General features: G+C 62.3%; 1 protein-coding gene across 1 annotated transcript in view; it reads left to right on the top strand.

Annotated features, from left to right (window-relative positions):
- The first annotated feature begins 1,115 nt into the window (after positions 1-1,115).
- Positions 1,116-23,796, top strand: part of JAK3 (Janus kinase 3) — a 24,622-nt gene continuing 1,941 nt past the window's right edge. Inside the window, 24 exon segments of the mRNA XM_005278926.5 lie at positions 1,116-1,333; positions 3,652-3,866; positions 4,694-4,817; positions 5,632-5,743; positions 6,450-6,595; positions 6,967-7,264; positions 8,015-8,137; positions 9,286-9,443; positions 10,466-10,571; positions 11,166-11,352; positions 11,849-11,970; positions 12,709-12,840; positions 12,989-13,073; positions 13,927-14,060; positions 14,852-14,990; positions 15,443-15,594; positions 16,766-16,916; positions 17,310-17,449; positions 18,159-18,348; positions 20,858-20,982; positions 21,336-21,508; positions 22,340-22,457; positions 23,618-23,707; positions 23,709-23,729. Of these exon segments, the coding sequence (XP_005278983.2) occupies positions 1,227-1,333; positions 3,652-3,866; positions 4,694-4,817; positions 5,632-5,743; positions 6,450-6,595; positions 6,967-7,264; positions 8,015-8,137; positions 9,286-9,443; positions 10,466-10,571; positions 11,166-11,352; positions 11,849-11,970; positions 12,709-12,840; positions 12,989-13,073; positions 13,927-14,060; positions 14,852-14,990; positions 15,443-15,594; positions 16,766-16,916; positions 17,310-17,449; positions 18,159-18,348; positions 20,858-20,982; positions 21,336-21,508; positions 22,340-22,457; positions 23,618-23,707; positions 23,709-23,729 (3,348 nt within the window). The 5' untranslated portion in view covers positions 1,116-1,226.

Below are 23,796 nucleotides of genomic sequence, written 5' to 3'. Positions count from 1 at the left end.
CCCTTAGCCCTGGCATTGCAGAGCTGAGCTCCAAGCAGCCCACGACACGTGTGGCTCTCTGGAGCGTGGATTCTGGCCCAGACCCGTCTCGATGTCTCCCTCCCACCGGCGTGCACAGCAAAGCGGCTGCAGCCGAGACAGGAAAGCCGCTCTCCCTGCCATGCTCTGCGGTCAGGCCCTCCCACGCACTAGCTCGGCACGGCCGCGCTCACATCCCAGCTCGACAGGAAGCCCCTGGGGGCTCCCTCCCTCTCCCTCTGGCCATGCCAAGGACCCTCGCCGGCTGCAGGGAGACACGCTGGCCACGTCCAGCAGCGTCTGGTCCATGGCTCCTGGCAGGGGGTGCTGCTGTGATGCTGGAGCTCAGGAGAGCCCCCTCCTCCAGGCTCCACTGGGGCCCCCGAAGAATCCAGCCCAGGGCCTCACACTGGGGCTGCAAGAGCAGGCCCCATGCATCGCAGAGCCCATCACCTCCCTACCGAGCCTCAGGGCTTTGATTCGAACGCCCTGTGCCACACTTCAAATCCCATGGCAGGAGCAGGGCGAGGCTGCCTGGAGCCCGTGTGGCTGGATCCCAAGGGGTCCCGCGGGGTCTCTGGGGGACGTGCCCAGACCGTGGCACTGGTAGAGAACGTGCCCTCCATGTGCCTCCGCCGCTCAGAGACTGGGGGTCACCAGGAGACCTCGGAGGGCTGGGACGGACTCAGTGGGGAGCCGCAGAACTGAGCCCCTATGTCAGAACAGCCTCAGCTCCCAGGGGCTGGCTCGGCAGCCGCTCTTTGTACCTGGAACGGGCCCAGCATGGTCCTGCAGGGACCCCCTTCAGAGGGGCCGGGGTGGCTGTTCAGGCCTGGGGATACTGCCAACACGGGGGCTAGTCAGGCAGAGTGGTCGTCCCGCACCCCAGCATGGTACCGTGGGGCCCGACTCCGCCCAGACAAACCTGGGCTCAGGGGGGGCAGCTGCAGAACCAGCGCCTAAGCAGGTGCAGCAGAAACCCAGCTCGGACCTAGGTCCCCCCGCCCCCCGTGCTCAGCAACTCTCCCCTCCAGCCCGCCTGGGCCCCTCCCCATCCCACGCACCCAGCTTCTGCGAGCAAATGACAGGAAGTTCACACAAAGCCAAGACACACAGAGGGCAGGAAGGAAGCGAGAAGGGGGATTTCCCCCCCCCCATCTTTAATCTGTATCTTCTCCCAGCCGGATGGAGGCAGCGTAGCTCGATCCATGCCCAGCTCCCTGTCCCGGCCCCGGGAGAGGGAACCGAGCCCGCTGGCTCCTTGTCCCGCCGGCGAGGGCAGAGCTGCGCCCGCAGAGACGTCACCCCGCATGAGGTAACGTGCTGGGTCTCCCCGGCTGGGACGCAGGGTGGAGGGGGGCCTGGCAGGGGGCTCGCGAGCCCCTCGTGGAGCAGCTGGGGGGGGCTCGGTTCCCTCCCCCGAGGTCATCCGGACCCAGAGGAAAATCGCAAAGGGTTGTGGCTAATAACAGAGGAGGAAGCCGGCCAAGGCTGCTCAGCTGCGCACGGTTGTTTGTCTCTTAGGACCGTGGCCGGCCAGCCGCAGAGGCGAGCTGCGTCTGCCCAGCGTGCTAGCGAGAGGCGAACGGAGAAGGCCGCCAGCGAGCAGGGGATTTGGAAGGGCTGGAGGAAGGCTAGGTCTGGGGTCAAGGCATTGAACTGGGCTCCACCTCTGCCCCGACTCCCGGGGGGCTTTGGCTAGTCATCTGTCCTCGCTGGCCGAGAGAGTTGGCTGCTCAGCGTAAGATGTCTGAGATTTCCAGAGCTCTGCCAGGCCACTTTTTAAGCAGGTTGGCCTCTGTGCCTCAGTTTCCCCATCTGTAAAACTCCCAGGTTTGTGGAGTGGGCTGAGGCCCGTTGGCTAGATGGTCTGATGGGGTCACTGGATTCAGCTCCTCCACTCGGCGGGGAGGGAGGGGAATGTACCACTCTCTCTTCGTACTACGAGAATCCTCTCTCTCTCTCTCTCTCTCACACACACCCATACACACACACACACACACACACATCCCTCTCTTGTATACGGCACTGACATGACCACAGCCTGCAAACAACTAACATGTTCGTTGCACTCCTGCAACCCCTCCCTGGAGGGTTTTAAGAGCACGTTGGCCCAACCCCTGAAAGGGCTGGTCTGGGGTCGCTTGGCCCTGCCTCAGCACAGGGCACTGGACCCACGGCCCCTTTCAGCCCCACATGCCTCTGATTCTAAGTTCAAGAGTTGAAGTCGTGGGGCCTGATTCTTCGCTCCCCTGCCCGTTTACACCAGAGAGCAGCGCTGCCCTGCACGGCTGTGCCCGCAGAAGCTGGAGCATAACCAAGGACCTGCCCCCCCCGCGTTCAACTCAGGGTGCGTCTTACAAGGCAGCGGAGTGAGGCGAGAAATGAGATTAGCATCAGCTCGCTGGGAAGGGAGCGGTCGTTGGCCTTACAGCAGCTGGCGGGGTCATTTCCTCTCGCTCCCCTACTTCACCCCTCCAAATGGCAGGCTGGAGAAGGCCGGGGAGGGTTTGCTGCTGGTGGGCACTGCCAGCGGCAGTGGGCGGTCAGGTGGCCAGGGAGGGAGAGAGGGCAAGTTTTTTCAAAGCACTTCAATTGCTTCTGAAAATGGGCCGTGAGCTCCGGGGAGACAGAGCCGCTTTGGAAAGTCTCCCCCGGAAAGCGGTCGACGAGGGCAGCCTGGGTTCGCGTGGCCAGGAGACCACAATACGCCCCGTGACGTTGGCAACAGCTGGCCCACGTATTGGCCAGTCAAGGTTGAGCGCCCTGTCCTCTTCGCCCGTGGGCTAGTCTACGATACAGTGTTAGGCCAGCGTAGCCACATCACGGAGGGCCGTGAAAAATGTCAAGTGAGCCGAGCCGACGTCAACGGCCCCGATGTCGACGTCGCGGGGTCGACGGAGGAATTCTTCCTCGCTGCCTCCTCGGGCTGGGTGGATTTCAGTGTCTGCATTTCGAGGCCTTCGCCTCGCCAGGCCCGGGTGCAGGCGGTGTGGGGGGGAAGCCACCTGAATAACTCACCGGCTCCAGTCTGCAGGGGTCTCGGGCCAGCTGGAGAGGCTGGGGAGGTGGGGGATGCCCCAGGCTGACCGCTCTGACCTCTGCAGTGCCCACCCTCCTAGCGTCCTGCACCCAGCCAGGCAGCAGTGACTCAAACCCCACGCAGGGGAATGACGCAGACTGCAAACAAGAGGCGGCTTTCATGGTCGACTTTCTGATCGCAATCACATTGGAAAGGAAGGCCGGGGCGGGGGAGGTGCAGTCGATGCAGCGGCCGGGGCCTTTGCAGCGGCACGAAAATGACTTCCTAGCTCGCGTCGCTCTGGGTGAAGTGGCCGGGAGGGGAGGGGACCCAGCACCTGCTAGAGAGCAGGCAGGGGCACTTGCAGGAGCAGAGGGGACCTGAGTGGCATCGCTGCCTGTCCTGGTTTTGCCAGGGGGGGTCCATTTTCGGAGGTGACTGTCCCGGGAAATCTGGGTGATCTGGAGCCGCTGGGCTCAGATCCGCCCGGCTGTGCAAGCGTTTAGTCCCGGAGGTACAACCCAGCGCAGGGGGTGCAGGGAAAAGGGGCTCACTGAGCCGAAAATGCACCTCGAACCCGGCTAACCAGCCCCGGCCTGGTGTTACCGCAGGCTGCCTCCCACCATGGCCCCCCTCGGAGAGGAGACGCCCCTGATCGGAAACAGGTCCTGCAGCCTGTCCTCCATGGAGTCGGGGACCCTCCAGGTCTACCTGTACCACCCGGCCAACACCCCGCGATCGGACCCCGACTTGGGCGGCGTCCTGACTTTCACGTATGGCGAGTACTTGGCAGAGGAGCTCTGTGTGGCGGCAGCCAAGGCCTGTGGTGAGAGGGGCGCGGGGGCCTGGGGATGGGATCGGGGTGGGGGAGGGGAGGATGTGGCCCCACCCCACCCCCCGCCGTAACGCAATGCCACACCTTTCCGAGCCGCCGCGATTCTGTTGCCATCCGGTGGCCGCAGCCTGAAGCGCCGGTCGGCCGCGGGGACAGCAGCCAGACGCTCTCGCAGTGCTGTGTCTGCCCTGTGTGTGATGGGAGGAGCTCAACGCCCGGCGCTTCACAATCGCCTTGCACCAGCGTTCACGGGCAGAGCAAGGACCATGTCCGGTGGAGGGGGGACCTTGCAGCTCAGGAGATCCAGGGTCAATTCCCAGCTCTGCTCTAGCCTTGGGCAAGCCGCTCCCACCCCCCTTCGTTCCATGGGGAGAACGAACCCCCCTTTCTCCAGCCCTTGAGCTAGATTGTGACCTGCCTGGGGCCGAGTGTCAGTGCCCTGCTACCCGATCTCGGCAGGCGGCTGCGAGGGGCAGGCCGGAGCTCGGGCTCTGAAGCCTAAGGAGGGGGGGAAGGGGCGGACGGCATAGCCTGAGCCTATAAAGACCCACCCCCAGGGCTACGGGAATGGAGGAGCCCCAGGTGTCCTCAAAGCAGGGACAGACACCAATACAGCCAGGCCAAGGGGCCCACCCGCCTGGCTAACTAGCCGCCGTGGCTGCACCTTCCTCCCACCCTGGCCGCCCTCCTCAGTGTTGTTTGTCACAAGCCGTCCCCCAGCCCCACGGTGCCCAGGGCGAGCCGCTCCGGTGCCTGGGCTAGTCCGGTTTCCTGCCGGGTTTGCCGAAACGCCTCACCTGCTGCTCCCCTCCCTGCAGGGATCCTGCCCGTTTGCCACTCCCTCTTCGCCCTGGCAACGGAAGATCTGAAATGCTGGTTCCCGCCCAACCACCTCTTCACGGTGGACAATTCGAGCTGCCAAGTCGTCGTCTACAGAATCAGGTGTTTGTGAACTCCCTGCCCCAGTCGCTGAGCGCCCAGCTCCCCGGGCCTTGTCCGGATTCACCCCCTTCCTCGGGGGCCTGCGAGCTCACAAACCCAGCAGAGACCTGCGCGGGCCCCTGGGGGTTCCAGGCAGGAGCGCCTCTGTCCTAGCCCCCTACCTCCCTCTGGTCCAACAAACCGCGCCCACTCCCTTCCCGTCCTGCCTGGAGCTCGCGGGATCACTCGCTAATTACCCTGCATCTCCACGCAGGGTTCCCGCGCCCAAGCCAGGGGCCACTGGGGTCTGTCTGTTCCTGAGCAGGGCCATGATTTCATGATGGTGCATCTCAGGGGCAGGGTTTCCTGATGATGTTGTTTGGTTCGTGACCCCTCCGACTGGATCAGACCCACGGCCCATCTTGTCCAGCATCCTGTCTCTGCCAGTGGCCAGTCACAGGCAGCTGCAAGAAGCCCCCCAGGAAAGAGTTATGGGACAACCTGCCCCTATAGAGTCTCCCAGGGAATGATATGGGCTTATATTCTCCATAGGCTCTAATCCTCTGCCCTCCCCCCTAGCAGGAGATTGGGGCTCATGCCCCGATGCAGGCAAGTTTAGCACCCTGCCAACCTCCTTGGTCCTCTTTAATCCTTGCTGTTATACCTGCACATCGCTGCCCCCCATAGAAAATCAGCCCTGGGGAGCTGGTAACCCCAGGGGCAGAAGTGACACGCCGAGCGGGTCAGTTCTCACCCCCGAGCAGCCGTCCCACGGAGAGGTTCGTGCTGAAGGTGGAGGAGAAGAGAAGTGAGCTGGGCTCCTTTTTCTCGGCAGGTTTTTCTTCCCCAACTGGTTTGGGCCGGGGAAATCGTACCGCTTCGGGCTGCTGAACGACCGAGCCAGCGCCGTGCTAGACTGTCCCACCATCAATTATCTCTTCGCGCAGGTGAGTGATGCCCCGGGGGGGGGGGGGGGGTTGCTACAATCAGGTACCAGCGTCGCCCGCCAGGTGCGTCGAACACCCAGCTGTGAGGTTCAGACATGGCATCTCCCAACCACTTTCCCGGTTCGACTGTGCCCTGTTTCATCCCACACACACCGTACAGCTGAGGAGGGGATGTGCAGAGAGACAGAGCAGCTGCCCACGGCCGTGCAAGGCCCCAGAGGCAGAGCTGGGGATTACACCTGATCTCCAAAGTGCCAGCCCAGCACCTTGGCTGCTTGCATGGGCTTCTGCCAGCCTGATACCAGGAGCATGAAGGGTCGGGCTCCACCCAGACTGGGTTATGGACAAGGCGTAACTAGAGCATGGAAATCCCTGGGCAGCAACCTGGGAACTGTCCATGGCTGTAAAGCTGGGGGGACGTTGCCAGGGATGGAGTCACCCCGGGATCAAGCATCTCTTGGGGGGCTCCAGGTCCCCCAGCGTCCCCCAGTCCCTTGGAAGGAAGCTTACTCACTTGTGACCCCGTTTCCACATCCCTGAAAGGGGGGCGGGGGGAGGCGTTCCCAGAGCATCAGCCGGAGCCTGCTGTGCTAGCGTAGCTGCTCTGGGGGGCGGGGGGCGAAGTGGCTCTCCCGACGGGAGACGGTTGTGATCGCAGCCTGGTGCTGAGCTGACCGCGCGTGGTGTTCTTGGGGGTGGCCCCCAGTCCCGCAGCGATTTCATCAGCGGGCGCATGGAGGGGGCGCTGAGCCTGCAGCTGCAGGAGGAGTGTCTCAGCCTGGCTGTGCTGGACATGCTGAGGATGGTCAAGGAGAGGAAGTGGAGCCTGGAGGAGATCTTCAGCAGCGTCAGGTGAGAGAGGGAGCCAGATCCGGATCCGTCCCTTCGAGCGTCTGGCCCCGAGTCCCGCCCGCCCTGGGGACAGGAGACCCAAAGCAGCCGCAAACCCAGGCCATAACCCTCCACTTCCCTGCCCGGCTGGGGTCCAGCAGCAGCCACCAGCGAAGACACAAATGCCCCCACACGGACTCACCCCCCAGCTGCCCAGGCCTTGCTCTCAGCCTCCCAGTGCCCCCGCCAGCAGGTACCATGGCCCCCAGCCAGTGAGCTACCCAGGGCCACCTGCCAAACACCCCCCCTCCCCTCACAGAACACCTGGAGAAGGGGCGGATGGGGAGGCTAGGCCAGGACCAGGTCTCCTCCATCCTCCTCTTCCCCCCCAGCTACAAATCCTGCATCCCGGAGACGCTCCGGCACCAGATCCAGCAGCAAAGCTTCCTGACCCGCAAGCGGATCCGGAGGAAGTTCCACAAGTCCCTGCGGAGGATCAGCGGCTGCCAGACCGACGATTGCGCCCTCAAGCTCAAGTACCTGATCGACCTGGAGAAGTTGGAGAGGACGTGGGTGGAGGAGAGCTTCCCGGTCCGCGCCCCCAGCGGCTGCGAGCCGGGCCAGGAGGAGCAGAGGGTCATCCACGTGTCTGGGGAGAACGGGATCTTCTGGAGCCACGGCGGGGACGAGGTGAGGCTGGGGCAGGAGCGAACACCCCACATGACTCAGCTGGGGGATTGAGCCATCAACGCCAGAGATGGGGCTGGGGCAAAGGGGGCTGCTCCATACTTTTTATACAGGGGCCACCCCCACACACACACACACACACGTTCGCCGTCCTTCCCCCACCTCTGGATTGAACCTGGGACCCATGGACCTAAAAGCTCCAACCTCTCCTGCTTGAGCTAATTAGAAGGGAAGCAATAGCCGCCTTCGAAACCTATAGTCCCGCCGCAGCCACTAGAGGGGGCCACAGTCCTGCCTGGTGTCGGTGTGGGGCACACCACCATGTGCGCGCGATCTCCCCCGCGGAAAGGGAATGAAAACCCGGCTGGTGCCAGGAAAGGCCGGACGGGTTCTCCTTTCCTGCGAAGATCAGCCCTTGTCTTGCTCTCTCTTTTCCGGGAAACTCGATGGGCCGCCGGAGAACTCGCAGGTCTATGGCCTCAGGGAAACCAGGCCCAGGAAAAGGCTTGTCCCCCAGCTGCCCTAAACCTCTGTCGTTTTCTGTGTCCTCTCTTACCCCCGTCTAATCCCAGCCAGGCGGGAGGACCACTCTCCCAGCCCCTCACTTCGGCTTCTGTGTCCTCCAGCAAAACCACGGGCAATAGGAATCGAGCCTCCTGCTGCGTCCGAAGCCTCAGCTAGGCTCCGAGGCTCGGGGGACGGTTCGGGTCGGTTCTCGTTGCCCAGGCTCAGTTCTCCTCCTCTCCACCCTAGAGCCGCCAGCCGTTCTGCGACTTCCCCGAAATCGCCGACATCAGCATCAAGCAAGCGAGCCGGGATAGCAATCCCGTGGAGAACCGGATCGTCACCGTCACCAAGACAGATAACAGGATCCTAGTGAGTGGGGGGGGGAGTTGCCTCAGTCCTACTGCCTGCTGTTCCCTGTTGGGCACAAAACGTGTCTCCAGGGCATTCCAAGAGCTTCTTGGATAATCTGGGCCCTGCTGTGTTATCCCCCCAACAGCTGTCTGGGTAGCTGAAGTCCCCCATCACCACCAAGTCCTGTGCTTTGGATGGTTTTGTTAGTTAACCTAAGATCATAAGAATGGCCGGACTGGGTCAGCCCAAAGGTCCATCTAGCCCAGTGTCCTGTCTTCCGACAGTGGCCAGTGCCAGGTGCCCCAGAGGGAATGAACAGAACAGGGAATCATCCAGTGATCCATCCCCTGTCGCCCATTCCCAGCGTCTGGCAAACAGAGGCTGGGGACCCCATCCCTGCCGTCCTGGCTAAGAGCCATCGAAAAGTTGTTTAAAAACAAGCCTCAATCCACCTCTTCTTTCTGGTGAGCAATCCTGGGCCCTGTAGTAGGCCCCTCCCATGGCATCACCCTAGTTTTTCACCCCTTTTAGCCTTAGCCAGGGATACAGCTCACCATGCTGTTTGCCTTTTTTGCACCAGTCTCACACTGTGGACTCCTTCAGTGTGTGATCCACCATGGCTGTCGGAACTTTTTCTGCAGTCCTGAAGCCTAGCCAGTCGTTCCCCATTTTGCCTGTGTGCAGAAAGAACCAAAGTAAAGTCTCTGCGAGCGAGCAAGAGCCGGAGAGAGCGCGCCGTGTGCGTCTCCTCTGCGAGGTCTGCACTAGACGCAACTCAAAATGGCCTGCCGCAGACAGCGGTGTCCCTAGAGATTGAAAGGCACGGTACACAGGAAATGAAGCCACGGCTGTTACTGTAGAGTTCCCCGTCACAGAACCAGCCCCTCACAAGGGTTTCCCTCTGCTCAGGGGCAGCCTTCTCCTCCTCGCCAGGCCTCCACATGGGCAAAGGACAGTGGGCATCCCAGGTCCTGGGGCACGATGCACTTGCCCTTGTGCCCTGCCCGTTCCTGCCACAGCGCCCCCTGCGCAGGGCGAGGGCTAAGTGCCACCGGCTTGGCCTGGCAGAGCATGAGGGATGCGTGTGGCGTGGAAGGGCTCCATGCAGCCGCCACGCTCGACTCTGACTCCAGCTGTGCCCCCGTTGTCTCTCCCGCGCCCCCCAGGAGGTGGAGTTCCTCACGCTGCGGGAAGCCCTGTCCTTCGTCTCCCTCATTGACGGCTACTACCGGCTGACTGCAGATGCCCACCATTATTTCTGCAAGGCAGTGGCTCCCCCCCGGCTGCTGGAGAACATGGAGAACCAGTGTCATGGACCCATCAGGTAGGGATGGTGATGGGACCCTGGCCCGCAGTGGCGCCGCCTGGCTAGACAACAACAACTCCCCTGCCAACTTGGCAGCCCCGGGCTCTAGAGTCCTGGGGGCAGGGAGTGAAAAATACCCTCTGCGGGAAATGTCAAGTAATCGTTTAGGTAGGACCTACCCAAAAACAATGTTTGCTGTTCCCCCCTTTTGGCTCTGAAGGGGCACTGCACTTGTTCTGTTCACCAGAGCTGTGCTGAAATAGGAGGAGGGAGATGATGCTTGAACAAGGAGAGGTGCGGATCCAGGAGGTGGAGGGGCCGGACCCCGAGAGAGAGAGTGGACCCCTGAGAAGGGCTGTCTCACTAAAAGGGGCACCCCCCACGGACCGCACAGGGCCAAGAGGGGGCACGATCTGTGAGTCCGTGACAAACAAGGAAACTGATTTTTAAGGGAAAGCGTTTTTCTATAGGGGGGTAGTATTCCCAGCTCTGGGAGGGGAGTGGGGTCTGGTGGGTTACAACAGGGGGTCTGGAGTCCAGACTCTTGGGTAGTATGCCCAGCTCTGGGAGGGGAGGAGTGTGATCTAGTGGTTAGAGCAGGGAAGGTAGCCAGGATTCCTGGGTTCTAGAGTTGCTTCTACCAATGACGGACTCCTTATGAGGTATCAGTAATATTTGTAAAGGGCTCGGAGAACCTTCTCTGGGAAGTATCATCGAAGGGGAAAAGATCCCAGCTAATCCTTATGAGAGACCCCCGTTGCCTTTCATGTTCTGTCTGACACGCCGGGGGCGCCACATACCGCAGCTCCCCTTCCCAACGGCGGAGTCGGAATCCGGAGGGGAGGCAAAACCCTTCGTTGCATGTAAAGCGTCACGCAGCCATGTGCCAGGCCTGGGCGCGGAGCATGCTCAGTGAGCCTGCAGTATCTTAAAGGGACAGTACAGAGTATAGCCGTGCTCGATCCAGTGGCGGAGGGCTCTGGTTGGTTCCTGGCGGCTGGGACCGTAGCGTGGTCCTGACACGGGCCTGGGCTTTGCAGGTCCGAGTTTGCAGTGAAGAAGCTGGCAGCGAACAACGAGGGAGACTACCTCCTCCGCCGCAGCCCGCAGGACTTTGACAGCTACTTGCTCACTGTCTGCATCAAGGTAAGACGGTCCCGTCGCTATTGCCGGGACCCGGCCTCTGCTGGCTGCCTGGGGAGCAGGGGGATACCAGGCTGCTTCCCAGAAGCTGTTCGGCATCATGCTTCCCAGCCCATCTACCCAACAGGGATCCCTGGGAGTCCAGTCCGGAATTCCCCAGGGACCCATCCAGGCTAGAAAGGGCCAGGCAGAGTCAGCCAATCAGAGGGAGGAGAGAGGATTCAGTTCTCACCTGGGACAGATGCTGGGCATGGCCCCCAGGGGAAAGACCCGGCCTGGATTTCTCTGCCTTGGTCCCTCCCTGGCTGTGTAGGTAACTGCCCCATGGACCTAGGTGGTCTATGTGGGGTGTCTCAGAGCCAATGATTCCCAACTCCTTGGATGGGCCAGGGCCCTCTCTACCCCGCCTGCCCGCTATGCGGACTCTGCCTTTAGCATCAGGGAGCCCATGCATCTCACTCAGGGAAGCCCAGTCCCCGGCTCCTAGCACCGGCTGGCCCCGATCACTGACTGTGGCTTCTTGTGGCTGATGGATCCTTTGGGTCACACGTGGTACCACTGGCTAACTGCCCCCTCATTCCCTCTCCCCCTGTGCAGACGTGCCTCGGACGGGATTACAAGGGTTGCCTGATCCAGAGGGACAAGGACGGGAGCTTCTCCCTCTCCGGAGTTGCCAGGCGCTTCTGCAGCCTCCAGGAGCTGCTCTGCACCTACCAGAACTGCACCCTGCATGCCGACGGGGTGGCCCTACGCCTGGGCACGTGCTGCCCTCCCCGGCCCAAAGGTACAGCCAGGGTGTGATGCCGCAGGTGGCCCCCGGGGGCGCCACCCGGATCCAGACTTGGGGCACATGGTGGGCCGGACCCGTAGGCGTGAGCCAGGTGCTGCCTGGCCAATGGGATGGAGGCGGGAGGGATGAGGAAACCAATGGCCGTTCAACGGTCTGTGATGTCACAACGGTGGGTGTGGCCAATAGGGGCGTGGCCAGCGACATTTAAAGCCCAGTTGTGCAGGCTGCCCTGTGGGTGGGCACTGCGGAGGACCATTGCGCCAGCCGGAGACTCTCGAGGAGGTCTCCAGTCTAACCCCCCAAGCCATGCACATCCAAGGCCAAGCCCTGGGTCTAACTGGGGGAGCGTTGGCCCCCTCCCTTCCCCCGCGGAGCCCCTGTGCTGAGCGGTGAGGGAGCATCTGACAATTAGATGGCGAGACACACACCCCGCTCGCCCCACGCCGCGGTCCCTGCTGATTTGTCCCCTTCCCTCTCCTCTCCCTCCAAGAAAAATCCAACCTGCTGATCGTGCGAGGCAGCTGCTGCCAGCTCCCCGGCTCCCCGGCTGCACCGCGCCGCAGCGTCAACCAGATGATGTTCCACAAGATCCAACCGGAGAACCTGCTGATGGTAAGTGGGGGGAGGCAGGCCCTACGCCAGGGTCTGGCTGGGCAGGGAGACAGTCCCTGCCCCTCCTCTCCCAGCCACAGTTCTGGAGCAAACCCAGAAGGGGGCGACATGCCCAGGACTCCTGGGTTCTCTGCCCAGAACTGGGAAAGAAGAAGTATGTTCTAGTGGCTACAGCAGGGGCCTGGGGACTCCTGGGCTCTTTTCACAGTTCTGAAAGGATTGCATGGGCTAATGGTTACAGCAGGGGATGGAGTGGGGAGGGGGCATTGCCAGGACTCCTGGGCTCTGGCCCATGTGACCTTGCGGGAGTTCCTTCCCCACTCGGTACCTCAGTTTCCCTCTCTGTGAAATGGGCAATATTGAGGGCAAGGGCCTGATCCTTTTGCTCTGGGGTAAAGCAGGAGCAGCTGGCAGGCCCAGTCCTGTACCTCACTCACCATCCCTGCTGCTCCAGTGCCGAGGGCCAGAGCAAAGGGAGACAGGCAGCAGGGCTGTGCACTGCCCCCACGCCACCCCTGCCTGCGAGAGGAGACAGACACCAGGGTGATGGGCACCAGAGGGCGGGGATTTCCAGCGAAGGCTTGTGGGAGTTAGGTGGGTGCCCAGCTCCCAGCGAAGGGGGCACTGAAGGATTGTGCCCTGGCTCCAGGGGGAGCTGGTGAATGACCCAGGGTGGATGGGGGAGGAGGGGTGCCCCGTGGTTATTCATCCCCTCCCCCCATCTCTGCCTCCTGACAGTGCGAGAACCTGGGCCAGGGATCCTTCACCAAGATCTACCGGGGCATCAAGCGGGACCAGGACGACGACGAGTGCCACGAGACCCAAGTCCTGCTGAAGGTGATGGACGGCAGCCACGGCAACTGTTCCGAGGTGAGGCCTGGGGTGCTCGGGGGTCAGGGGGACGAGCCGAGGGGCTGGGCTCCCTGCAGCGAGCCCAGCGTGGGGCAGCTAAGCCAGACACAAAGCAAGGGAACATGGAGCCCAGCCCAGCCTGACCCCGAGTCTCCCTCCGTTCCAGTCCTTCCTCGAGGCCGCCAGCACCATGAGCCAGATCTCCCACAAGCACCTGGTCCTGCTGTACGGGGTCAGCATCAAAGAAAACAGTGAGTAGCGCCCCTGCCGGGAAAAGATGCTGCCCAGGGAAGGCGCGTGGCTGGGTCATTACAACGGGGAGGTGGCCAGGCAAAATGCCAGTTTCTTGGTCCACCGTTTATGCTGCTCGTTTGCTGTTCACACTCACAGCCAGTCATTCCCTTCCTGAGACTGGAACCCAGGTGTCCTGGCTCACAGTCACTCCTCCCATCGCCAGATCACCCAGCTGTGCCCTGCTCTAACCACTAGCTCACACTCCCTCCCAGGGCTGGGGACAGAAATCGCTCAGCAGTCCTGGCTCCCAGCCCCGCACCAGACTACACCCTGCTCCCAGGGCTGGGGACAGAACCCAGGAGTCCTGACTCCCAGCCCCCTCTAACCCACAGCCGATTCCTAGGGCTGGGGACAGAACCCAAGGGTCCTTTCCCACCCCCATTCTAACCCTCAGACCTAACCACACCCCCAGAGCTGGGAACCCAGGAGTCCTGATTCCCTGCAGCTTTTGCCACTAGCCCCGCTCCCGCCCCCAGTGCTGTAGTGTCCACGTTTTTCACGCCACAGAGGAAAAACTTGTTAAAGTTCCCTCCAAAATACATATGGTGAGATTTATGAATCAGACTCACTAAAACATTTCTGTTGGAAGGCAGCGTGGGGCACTGGAACTGGGGGCGGGGGTCAGGACTCCTGGGTTCCATTCCCCTGACCAGCAAGACATCCTAAGACACAACCAGAAGGTCCTTGCAGGTATTTGTGATACAGGAACCATCCTCCCTGGGCTGAATCAGGAAAACTCGGCCTACGTAGCTGAGCGGTCCTGGCCCAACCTGCTGTCGTGAGACGCTGATCCCTGCCCCTCCCACGCAGGTATCATGGTGCAGGAATACGTCAAGTTCGGCGCGCTGGACATCTACCTGAAGAAGAACCAAGCCGGGGGCAAGGTGACAGCCAGCTGGAAGCTGGAGGTGGCCAAACAACTGGCCTATGCCCTCAACTTTTTGGTAAGCTGGCAGATGACTCGCGGTCAGCCCCTAGGCCCCCTCCCCAACCACCTTGCCAATGTCCCCTTGATCACCTAACGTCAGCACGCCCTCCTGGGGCCCTGCAGGCAGGCACTCCAGTATTTACAAGGAGCCAAAGACTGGGAGTTTAACCCCAACCCAGGGCAGTTATTAAACCTGAGAATGACTCGTCCTGCTCCTAACACACACACACACGTCCAAATTCACCCCCTCCCTGGGGTTTCCCTCGTGGTTAACTTCATAGCGCTTTTCATCAGTCAATCTCAATGACAGGATCATCAACCCATTTTATAGAAGGGGAAACTGAGGCCCAGGGAGGGCAAGTGACTTACCCCAGGTCCCCCAACAGGTCAGTGAAAGAGCCAGGAATAGAAGCCAAATCTTCTGAGTCCCAATCCTGTGCACTAGGTCACCCTACCTTAACAGCCCAGCCTTCCCCCCTTGCTACTGGACCATTTCTAGGGTTGCAGGCCAGCCTTAATTCCCTCTGCGAGGCAATCAAAGCATTTGATCCTCCTGGGTGGGTGGTGATAGGGCCCACCTGGTCTGGCGGCCAGGGTGAGTCAGCAGAAATAGCTCTGCAGCTGCACGTCCCTGGCACCTTCAGTACTCTGGAAATCAAAGCCCTAGATTCTGCTGTAAAAGACGGACAACGGTGGGTGGTAAAGAACAACCCCAGGCCCAAATAGCCTGGTGAAGGGGAAATAAAGAGACACGCTGGGCTGTTCGCTGCTGACGTTTGCAACTGACCCGTCTCGCTCCTTCCCCAGGAGGATAAGAAGATCGTGCACGGCAACGTCTCTGCTAAGAAGGTCCTGCTGGCCAGGGAGGGGGACGCCGTCAGCGGCAGCCCCCCTTTCATAAAGCTCAGCGACCCTGGAGTCAGCCTCACCATGCTGGCCAAGGAAAGTAAGTTCCCTGGGGCGGAGCGTGCCTTGCTGGCTCCCAGCACGACTCACGACCCTCGGGATCCCTCTCAGGGCCTTCCCTGGCTCCCATCACCGGAGTATCTGGGCACCTCACAGTCTGCAATGGATGGCAGGGCAGGGCTACGATCCCCATTGCACAGAGGGGAAACTGAGGCACGGGGCAGCTAAGGCCCAGAACTTGAAAGGTACTTAGGCATTGTTGTGCTCAGCCTGGCCATGCCCAGCAGATGTAGGCACCTCCATCTCATTTTCAAATGGGATTTAGGCGCCAAGGAGCCGTCGATTTGGGATTCTAACCCCCACCCCTGTGCTGCCCTGGCATCAGGCAACTGCTGGGCTCTGGCAGGGGGGGCAGCGGGATGCCTGGTGACAGTTGGCAGCTCCGCACGCGGGCACCCTGGTTTCACCCCACCGGTGTGTGCTCCCTTGCAGTGCTGATCGACCGCATCCCCTGGGTGGCCCCCGAGTGCATCGGCGACCCCAAGAACCTGGCGCTCGAGTCGGACAAGTGGAGTTTCGGCGCCACCGTGTGGGAGATCTTCAGCGGGGGCACCATGCCCACGAGTGCCCTGGAGCCCCTGTCGGTGAGTCGGCCCCTCTGCTCCCTGGGATCCCCCCTCCCGTGGGTCTGCGCCACGCGGCAGCCCCAGAAGGGTCACTTCCTGGAGGTGCTGGTTTGTGTCGGCAGAGCGCGTCTGACCTGCAGTAACGCTCTGTCAACCCCATGACACCTTCTCCGCCAAGTTCCTCTTCGGAGGGTCCCGGCCCAGAGCAGCTGTTCCTTCGCAGTGCCGCTCCGGCTCACCGTCACCAGATGGCCATGTGCCATTGGAAACATTGATGCTGCTGGTGGGCCTGGGCGGGCAGAGGCGGGCCCACAAGCTTGGCGTAGCAGGAAGGTCGGGGTCGCTCTGGTTAGTTAAGGTGCCATTGGGCTACAGGAATCAGAGTCCGACGCATCCCCCACCCACCCCCAAGCTCGGGGAGTGGGGCCAACCCCAAGCGTTCACATGACGTGAGTTTGTCGGCTCCCCAAAATCGCGATCAGCTTAAAAACCATGAGTTAAAAACGTCGGGTTCTTTTACCTTTGCCTTCTGGGGTCTGAGCCCCTCGGGGTCCCCACTTCCAGCGTTCCTCACCAGCCGGGAAGGCTGGCAAATGTTTCACTTTTTGTTTTTTAAATGGAAGCCAAGACTCGCACATATTACCATGACTCCCGGAGCTGGGACTTCATGAAAAACTCCCAGTATCCTGCGACTTGTGATAAAGCCATTTCAATTGGCAAGGCTCCTTCTGAGCCCTTGGGGAGGGGCATTTGCTGGAAGGAAATCCACCCTTCCCCCGCTGCATCTTATTTTTAAAGATTTAAAAACAACAACAACAACGATGGTTTCCCCGTGGAAAAAGACGAGGGTGTTTGGGCCCCTCCTCCTGGCATCCCCCTGCACCTGGGGCGAATGCAGATGGAAACTGCAGCTGGCTGGGAGACCCGAACACCAAAGCTTCTACCCAGACAGGCCCACCTTTATCCACCCCACCCCCCAATTCCTGGCACGGGAAACGTGCATCTGGATGGTTTCCAGCCTGTGCAAACTCAGCCTGGCCCCTTGGGAGATCGCTGGGTGTGAAAGTGACCTGAGAAGCAGAGGGTGGTGTCGGGTACCGAGCAAAGGACGATCCAGCGGGGGGGGGACCCAGGTGATCCCCAGGCAGCGCAATGCCTAACCCCCCCCCCCCCCCTTTCCCCTGGACAGAAACTCCAGTTCTACCAGAACAGCCTCCAGCTGCCGGCTCCCAAGTGGACGGAGCTGGCCAATCTCATCACCCAGTGCATGGACTACCGGCCGTCCTGGCGCCCCTCCTTCCGGGCCATCATCAGGGACCTCAACAGCCTGATCACCTCAGGTGAGTGCCCGGCCGGCGCACGTGGGGCAGGCTGCTGAGAACACGGGATTGCAACAGACAAGTAGCTCCCAAGCCACGTGCCCAGCGGTAACGGCCGAGCTCCGGCACCCGCGGATGACTCTGGTCCCGTTTACCAGGCTGACCATGGTCTCTCTTGCTTCCAGCCCCGGCCTGGCTGGGTATGAGGCCAGGATGGCTCCAGGGCATGACACCGAGCAGGGTACAGCGCCATGGGCAGGGCGGATGGGCCGGCACAGAGCAGCCAGCAGGATGACACCACTGCCGCTGCCCGGTGGAAAGCAGGGGCGGTTTGCGGGCAGAGGTGGCTGGGCGTGGGGGACACCGGCGGGAGCTGGCCACGCAGCCTGACATGCCCGTCCTCCCCCGTTTCAGATTACGAGCTGCTGTCGGACCTGGCGCCCAGCGAGCTCCCAGCCAAGGATGGCTTCTGGGGCTTCATCACAGGCCCAGTGTGCCAGGACCCCACCATCTATGAGGAGCGGCACCTGAAGTACATGTGTGTGCTGGGCAAGGTGAGCCCCCCAAAGGAACCACAACCAGGTCCTGCACCGCAGGCCCCAGCCTCCCCGTGTGCTTTACGTTCACGCCAAGTCACTCTGCCGGGCCACGTCTCTGCACCGCCCTCACCTGGTGTTTGGGTGTTAAACAGCTTCCCGGCTGGGCGACCCGGTCCCTTCCTCCCACGGCGCTCTTGTACCGGCTGGCTGGAGCAGCTAACGTTGGCAGCCTGACCCCAGGGCGCGCATGGGGCTGTGCATTTCCTTTTCCTCAAGCGGGGACTTTCCCCCCATTGTCATGGGGGATCTTCTCTCAGGGCTAAAGTCACCCTTTGCAGAGGGGCCAAAACAAGGTCTAAGCCCTATTTTGGTGCATCTGCCACCTCCACAGCTAAACCTTCGAAACCCTTGACCTCCATGGTTTCTTGTAGCAGGGAGTTCCGCAGGACAGGCATGTATCAGCCACTTTAGTGCTGTGCAAATCTTTGCCCCACACCCCAGTGGCAGTCTGGGTAAGGCGTTTATACTGCTGCATCCAGCTGGTGGGGTTTCCGGAGCCACCGCTAGGGGGAGACGAAGAGCCAGGCTGGGTTAGGGTGGGTGACGTGGCGTGGCGCGTGGGGATCAGTGCCCTTGATGCAGGCCCCGGGGGGGTTGCCACGGCTGTGTCCACCAGCCCCCCAGCTGCCAGGCCCCACGCGCTCCGCTCCCTCTCCTTCGCCAGGGGAACTTCGGCAGCGTGGAGCTGTGTCGATACGACCCGCTGGACGACAGCACCGGGGAGCTGGTGGCCGTGAAGCGGCTGCAGCAGAGCTCGGCCGAGCAGCTGCAGGACTTCGAACGGGAAATCGCCATCCTGCGCGCCCTGCACAACGACTTCATCGTCAAGTACCGCGGCGTGTGCTACAGCCTGGGTGAGCCGGGGCCTGGGCAGGGAAGGGTTAACGCTAGGGCTGGGCAGGAGCCCTGGGGACCAGCCCCGGCCCTCGCAGCCGTAGGCAGCGTGAGAGAGGGGGCAGCGAACTCCATGGGGAGCCCCTGAAATCACTGACGGGCTCTGGGGAGCGACCGAGGCACCAGGGGCTGGTGATGGCTCCAGCACGCTGCAAGGGCCGGTCGCAGACTGTTTGCAGCTCGGCAGCTGCCCCTGAATCGTGACCCGCAGCCCCCTGCTATCCCAGCCCTTCCAGTGCCCCTCACCCCCAACTCGCAGCCTCCTGCTATCCCAGCCCTTCCAGTGCCCCTCACCCCCGACCCACAGCCCCCTGCTATCCCAGCCCTACCAGTGCCCCTCACCCCCGACCCACAGCCCCCTGCTATCCCAGCCCTACCAGTGCCCCTCACCCCGACCCACAGCCCCCTGCTATCCCAGCCCTACCAGTGCCCCTCACCCCGACCCACAGCCCCCTGCTATCCCAGCCCTTCCAGTGCCCCTCACCCCTGACCCGCAGCCCCCTGCTATCCCAGCCCTACCAGTGCCCCTCACCCCCGACCCACAGCCCCCTGCTATCCCAGCCCTGCTGGTGTCCCTCACCCCCGACCCGCAGCCCCCTGCTATCCCAGCCCTACCAGTGCCCCTCACCCCGACCCGCAGCCCCCTGCTATCCCAGTCCTTCCAGTGCCCCTCACCCCCAACTTGCAGCCCCCTGATATCCCAGCCCTGGGCTCCCCCTCACCCCTGACCCACAGCCCCCTGCTATCCCAACCCTTCCAGTGCCCATCAACCCTGACCCACAGTCCCCTGCTATCCTAGCCCTGGGCTCCCCTTCACCCCCGACCCACAGCCCCCTGCTATCCCAGTCCTTCCAGTGCCCCTCACCCCCAACTCGCAGCCCCCTGATATCCCAGCCCTGGGCTCCCCCTCACCCCTGACCCACAGCCCCCTGCTATCCCAGCCCTTCCAGTGCCCCTCAACCCCGACCCACAGCCCCCTGCTATCCCAGCCCTTCCAGTGCCCCTCACCCCCGACCCACAGCCCCCTGCTATCCCAGCCCTTCCAGTGCCCATCAACCCTGACCCACAGTCCCCTGCTATCCTAGCCCTGGGCTCCCCTTCACCCCCGACCCACAGCCCCCTGCTCTCCCAGCCCTTCCAGTGCCCCTCACCCCGACCCGCAGCCCCCTGCTATCCCAGCCCTACCAGTGCCCCTCACCCCGACCCGCAGCCCCCTGCTATCCCAGCCCTTCCAGTGCCCCTCACCCCCGACCCGCAGCCCCCTGATATCCCAGCCCTGGGCTCCCCCTCACCCCGACCCACAGCCCCCTGCTCTCCCAGCCCTTCCAGTGCCCCTCACCCCGACCCGCAGCCCCCTGCTATCCCAGCCCTACTAGTGCCCCTCACCTCCGACCCGCAGCCCCCTGATATCCCAGCCCTGGGCTCCCCCTCACCCCCGACCCACAGCCCCCTGCTCTCCCAGCCCTGCTGGTGCCCCTCACCCCCGACCCGCAGCCCCCTGCTATCCCAGCCCTACCAGTGCCCCTCACCCCCGACCCGCAGCCCCCTGATATCCCAGCCCTGCTGGTGTCCCTCAATCCTTGCTGTTTGTTCCAAGCTGAGACGCTCACCTCGCTGCCTGGTGGAACTTCCACTAGAGCAAACCTGCTCAGGATGCACAGGGGTGTAGGGCCAGGGCCAGGTACGGGGCGGGCTCCAGGGCCAGGGCTGAGTGCCGGGCGCTAGGCGGGCTCCAGGGCCGGGGCCGGGTGCCAGGTACGGGGCGGGCTCCAGGGCCAGGGCTGAGTGCCGGGCACGGGGCGGGCTCCAGGGCCGGGTGCCGGGCGCTAAGCGGGCTCCAGGGCCAGGGCTGAGTGCCGGGCGCGGGGCGGGCTCCAGGGCTGGGGCCGGGTGCCGGGCACGGGGCGGGCTCCAGGGCCAGGGCTGAGTGCCAGGCACGGGGCAGGCTCCAGGGCCAGGGCTGAGTGCCGGGTACGGGGCGGGCTCCAGGGCCAGGGCTGAGTGCCGGGCACGGGGCGGGCTCCAGGGCCAGGGCCGGGTGCCGGGCGCGGGGCGGGCTCCAGGGCTGGGGCCGGGTGCCGGGCACGGGGCGGGCTCCAGGGCCAGGGCTGAGTGCCAGGCACGGGGCAGGCTCCAGGGCCAGGGCTGAGTGCCGGGTACGGGGCGGGCTCCAGGGCCAGGGCCGAGTGCCGGGCGCGGGGCGGGCTCCAGGGCCGGGGCCGGGTGCCGGGCGGGCTCCGGGGCCGGGTGCCGGGCGGGCTCCGGGGCCGGGCACGGGGCGGGCTCCAGGGCCAGGGCCAGGTGCCGGGCGCGGGGCGGGCTCCAGGGCCAGGGCCAGGTGCCGGGCGCGGGGCGGGCTCCAGGGCCAGGGCCAGGTGCCGGGCGTGGGGCGGGCTCCAGGGCCAGGGCTGGGTGCCGGGCGGGCTCCCAGGCCAGGACTGGCCGTGACGTCCTTTCTGCACCCGCCAGGGCGGAGGAGCCTGCGGCTCGTCATGGAGTATCTGCCCAAAGGCTGCCTGAGGGAGTATCTGCAGAAGAACCAGGAGCGCCTGGACCACAAGCGGCTGCTGCTGTATGCGTGGCAGATATGTAAGGTAGGGGGCCCGGCTGCACCCCCAGGCACCTCCCCGCGTGCAGCTCCTCTGCTCCGTGCCCCCCATTCACAGCAAGGGGGACGGGAAACTGAGGCACAGAGCAGGGATGTGACGCTCCCAAGGTCACCCCGGGAGCCTGTGTCAGAGCTGGGACGTAAGCCCAGCTCGACCACAGCCCAGGCCCTAACGACCGTCCTTCCTACCCCAAACCCAGGCAGGTGCACGGAGCGGGGCCGGCTGGCTCTCTGATTCCGAGTAGGCAGGGAGCGGGGTTCCCAGGGCCGGAGCTAGGGCCCCCTGTGGGATTGGCGTGCGTTGCCTCCAGCTGGAGGCTTTCAGCGTCTCTGTTCCAGGGCATGGAGTACCTGGGATCCCAGCGCTACGTTCACAGAGACTTGGCCAGCAGGAACATCCTGGTGGAGAACGAGACCCACGTGAAGATCGGGGACTTCGGCCTGGCCAAGCTGCTCCCCCAGGACAAGGAGTACTACGTGGTGCGGGAGCCGGGACAGAGCCCCGTGTTCTGGTAGGGGAGGACTGCGCTCCGCTGGGGGGCGGGCTGCAGGTCCCAGAGCAGCTGAAAGCTAGGACACCTGGGTTCTTTTCCCAGGTCTGCCACAGACTCCCTGTGCAGCCTTGGCCATGACACTTCCGCTTTCGGTGCCTCATTTCTCCCCTCTGTGGAAGGAGGATAGACCTCTTACGAGCGCTGGGGAGATTCTGAGTGCTCCCCCAACCCACAGTACGATCCAACCTTCCTGCCAGTGGGGCCATTTCACACCTCTCACGCAGTCCGCGCTAACAACGGTACTTTGCAAACATCAGCTAAACAGTTGCCCTGTAGAGCCGTATTGTCGGTCCCATTCTACAGGTGGGGAAACTGAGGCACAGGCCTGCAGTCACCTAGCGAGTCAGTGAAAGAACTGGGAATAAAACCAGGGGATTCTTGCCCCCTCGCCCTATGCTCTATCTACTAGACTCAGCTGTCTCCCCCGGTGCTCCCATACAGTAGCGACAAGGGATGCCTAGATAGATGGGGAACGGGAGTCTGGGCGTGGGGGGGATGTTGGAGTTCTCTGATACAGTCCATGGGGGACTTTGAGCTCAAAAATGTTGAATTTTAAAATACTCTGCCAGGTGCTCAACTGACGTAAAATGGTGCAGCTCCCATTGACGCCAATTGAGCTGGGCTCATTGTCTCCGGCTGGGGACAAACTGCCCCTTCTCTCTGCCCCTCTTGTCTCTGGAGGGGAGAAGCCCTCACCCACACAACCATCCGCCTTCAAACAAGTACCTTGATGGGCCCTCTGCTTGCAGCTCACCCACCTACCTCGCTAACCGCCTCCTCCCCGGCCAGGTACGCGCCTGAGTCCCTGTCGGATAACGTGTTCTCCCGCGAGTCCGACGTCTGGAGCTTTGGAGTCGTCCTTTACGAGCTCTTCACGTACAGCAACAGAAGCCAAAGCCCCTCCGAGGTGAGACCACTAGCCGCAGCTTCCCCTAAGGGGTGCGTCTCCCGCGAGCGCCACAGGTGCCGTGAGTTTGGAGGGTCTCAGTCTCTGCTGCCAGGAAAGACCTTTGGCTGAATCAGGCACATCTCCCCATGGGCTCCCCTGGGAGCTGCCCCCCGTTACACCAGAGCTGAACTTGGCCTGGTACATTTGGGATTGCCCCGGACGAACTGCTGAACAACCCCATGATCCCCTTAGTGTCCAGCACTGGATGCCTCAGACGGTTTAACTCCCCTGCCTCAGAGTGCTCCTAATGGGGCAAGCCTACCAGGGGAGGGGCTGGGATTCCTTCCTGACCCCAGTCAGCTCGTACCCTGAAGCATGAGAGCTGAGAACCCTTGTGACTTAATAAATATCTAAGCCCCTAGAAGCCAACTAAGCTCCTTGCGTCACTAATATCCTGCAGCAGTAAGTTGCACAGGTGAGCCCCGATGCTGCCCACTGCAAGGTATCCCCCCATTTGGTCACTTATCTGAGCAAACACTGCACACAAGTGACCCATCCACGGTAAACTAAACTGGCAGCTTCCGCTTCTGAAGGCGGCTGTGGGTTATGTGAAATTTCAGTTTGTACCTAGTTGACAAAGAGGTGATAAATGGCAAATCAATATTTTAATACCTAGTTAACACTTAGAGTCCAACCCTGTCAATAGGTTGCGAACAGCCTCTATGCCAGCTAACCTTGCTATGCACATAACCATCTCCGATGCCCTCCCTTCACGACTGTTATCTGCTTACAGAACTTCGATTCGGTATTGATTACCCCTTTGTAAATGGAGCTTTGATAGACTAAAGGGTGACCACGGGGGACTATATAGTAGGGTGAAAAAATCAGATTTTAAAAAAGCAAATGGCCTTGCAGTCCCCTCTCCTGCCTGCGGAGGGAGACAAAGTCACATCTGACCAAGGAGACTATATGGCATGAGGGAAAAACCGGTTTAAAAAGAGACCTCGCAATCCCCACTCCTGCCTGTGGAGGGAGACAAAGTCACATCTGACCAGGGGAGAAAGCAGGGAAACCGGTTTAAAAAGAGACCTCGCAATCCCCACTCCTGCCTGCAGAGGGAGACCAATCCACTCCCAGAGTTTCCATTTCCTGCCTTGTTTTCCCTCCCCGCCTCGCAGGAATTTCTCCGCATGATGGGACTCGACAAGCCCATGCCGATCATTTGCCACCTGCTGGAGCTGCTGAAGGACGACAGGCGGCTCCCTGCGCCCCCCCGGCTGCCCCGCCGAGGTAAGGAGCCCGTGCTTCCCCGAGGGCGGGGGTGGCTCTGCTGCGCGCGTCCCTCTCCCCCCTCTGT

This window comes from Chrysemys picta, chromosome 25, assembly GCF_011386835.1.
Source record: "Chrysemys picta bellii isolate R12L10 chromosome 25, ASM1138683v2, whole genome shotgun sequence".
Classification (NCBI taxonomy): Eukaryota; Metazoa; Chordata; order Testudines; family Emydidae; genus Chrysemys; species Chrysemys picta.
The sequence above is the reverse complement of the archived record's forward strand: the minus strand, read 5'-3'. Positions and strand labels throughout refer to the sequence as shown.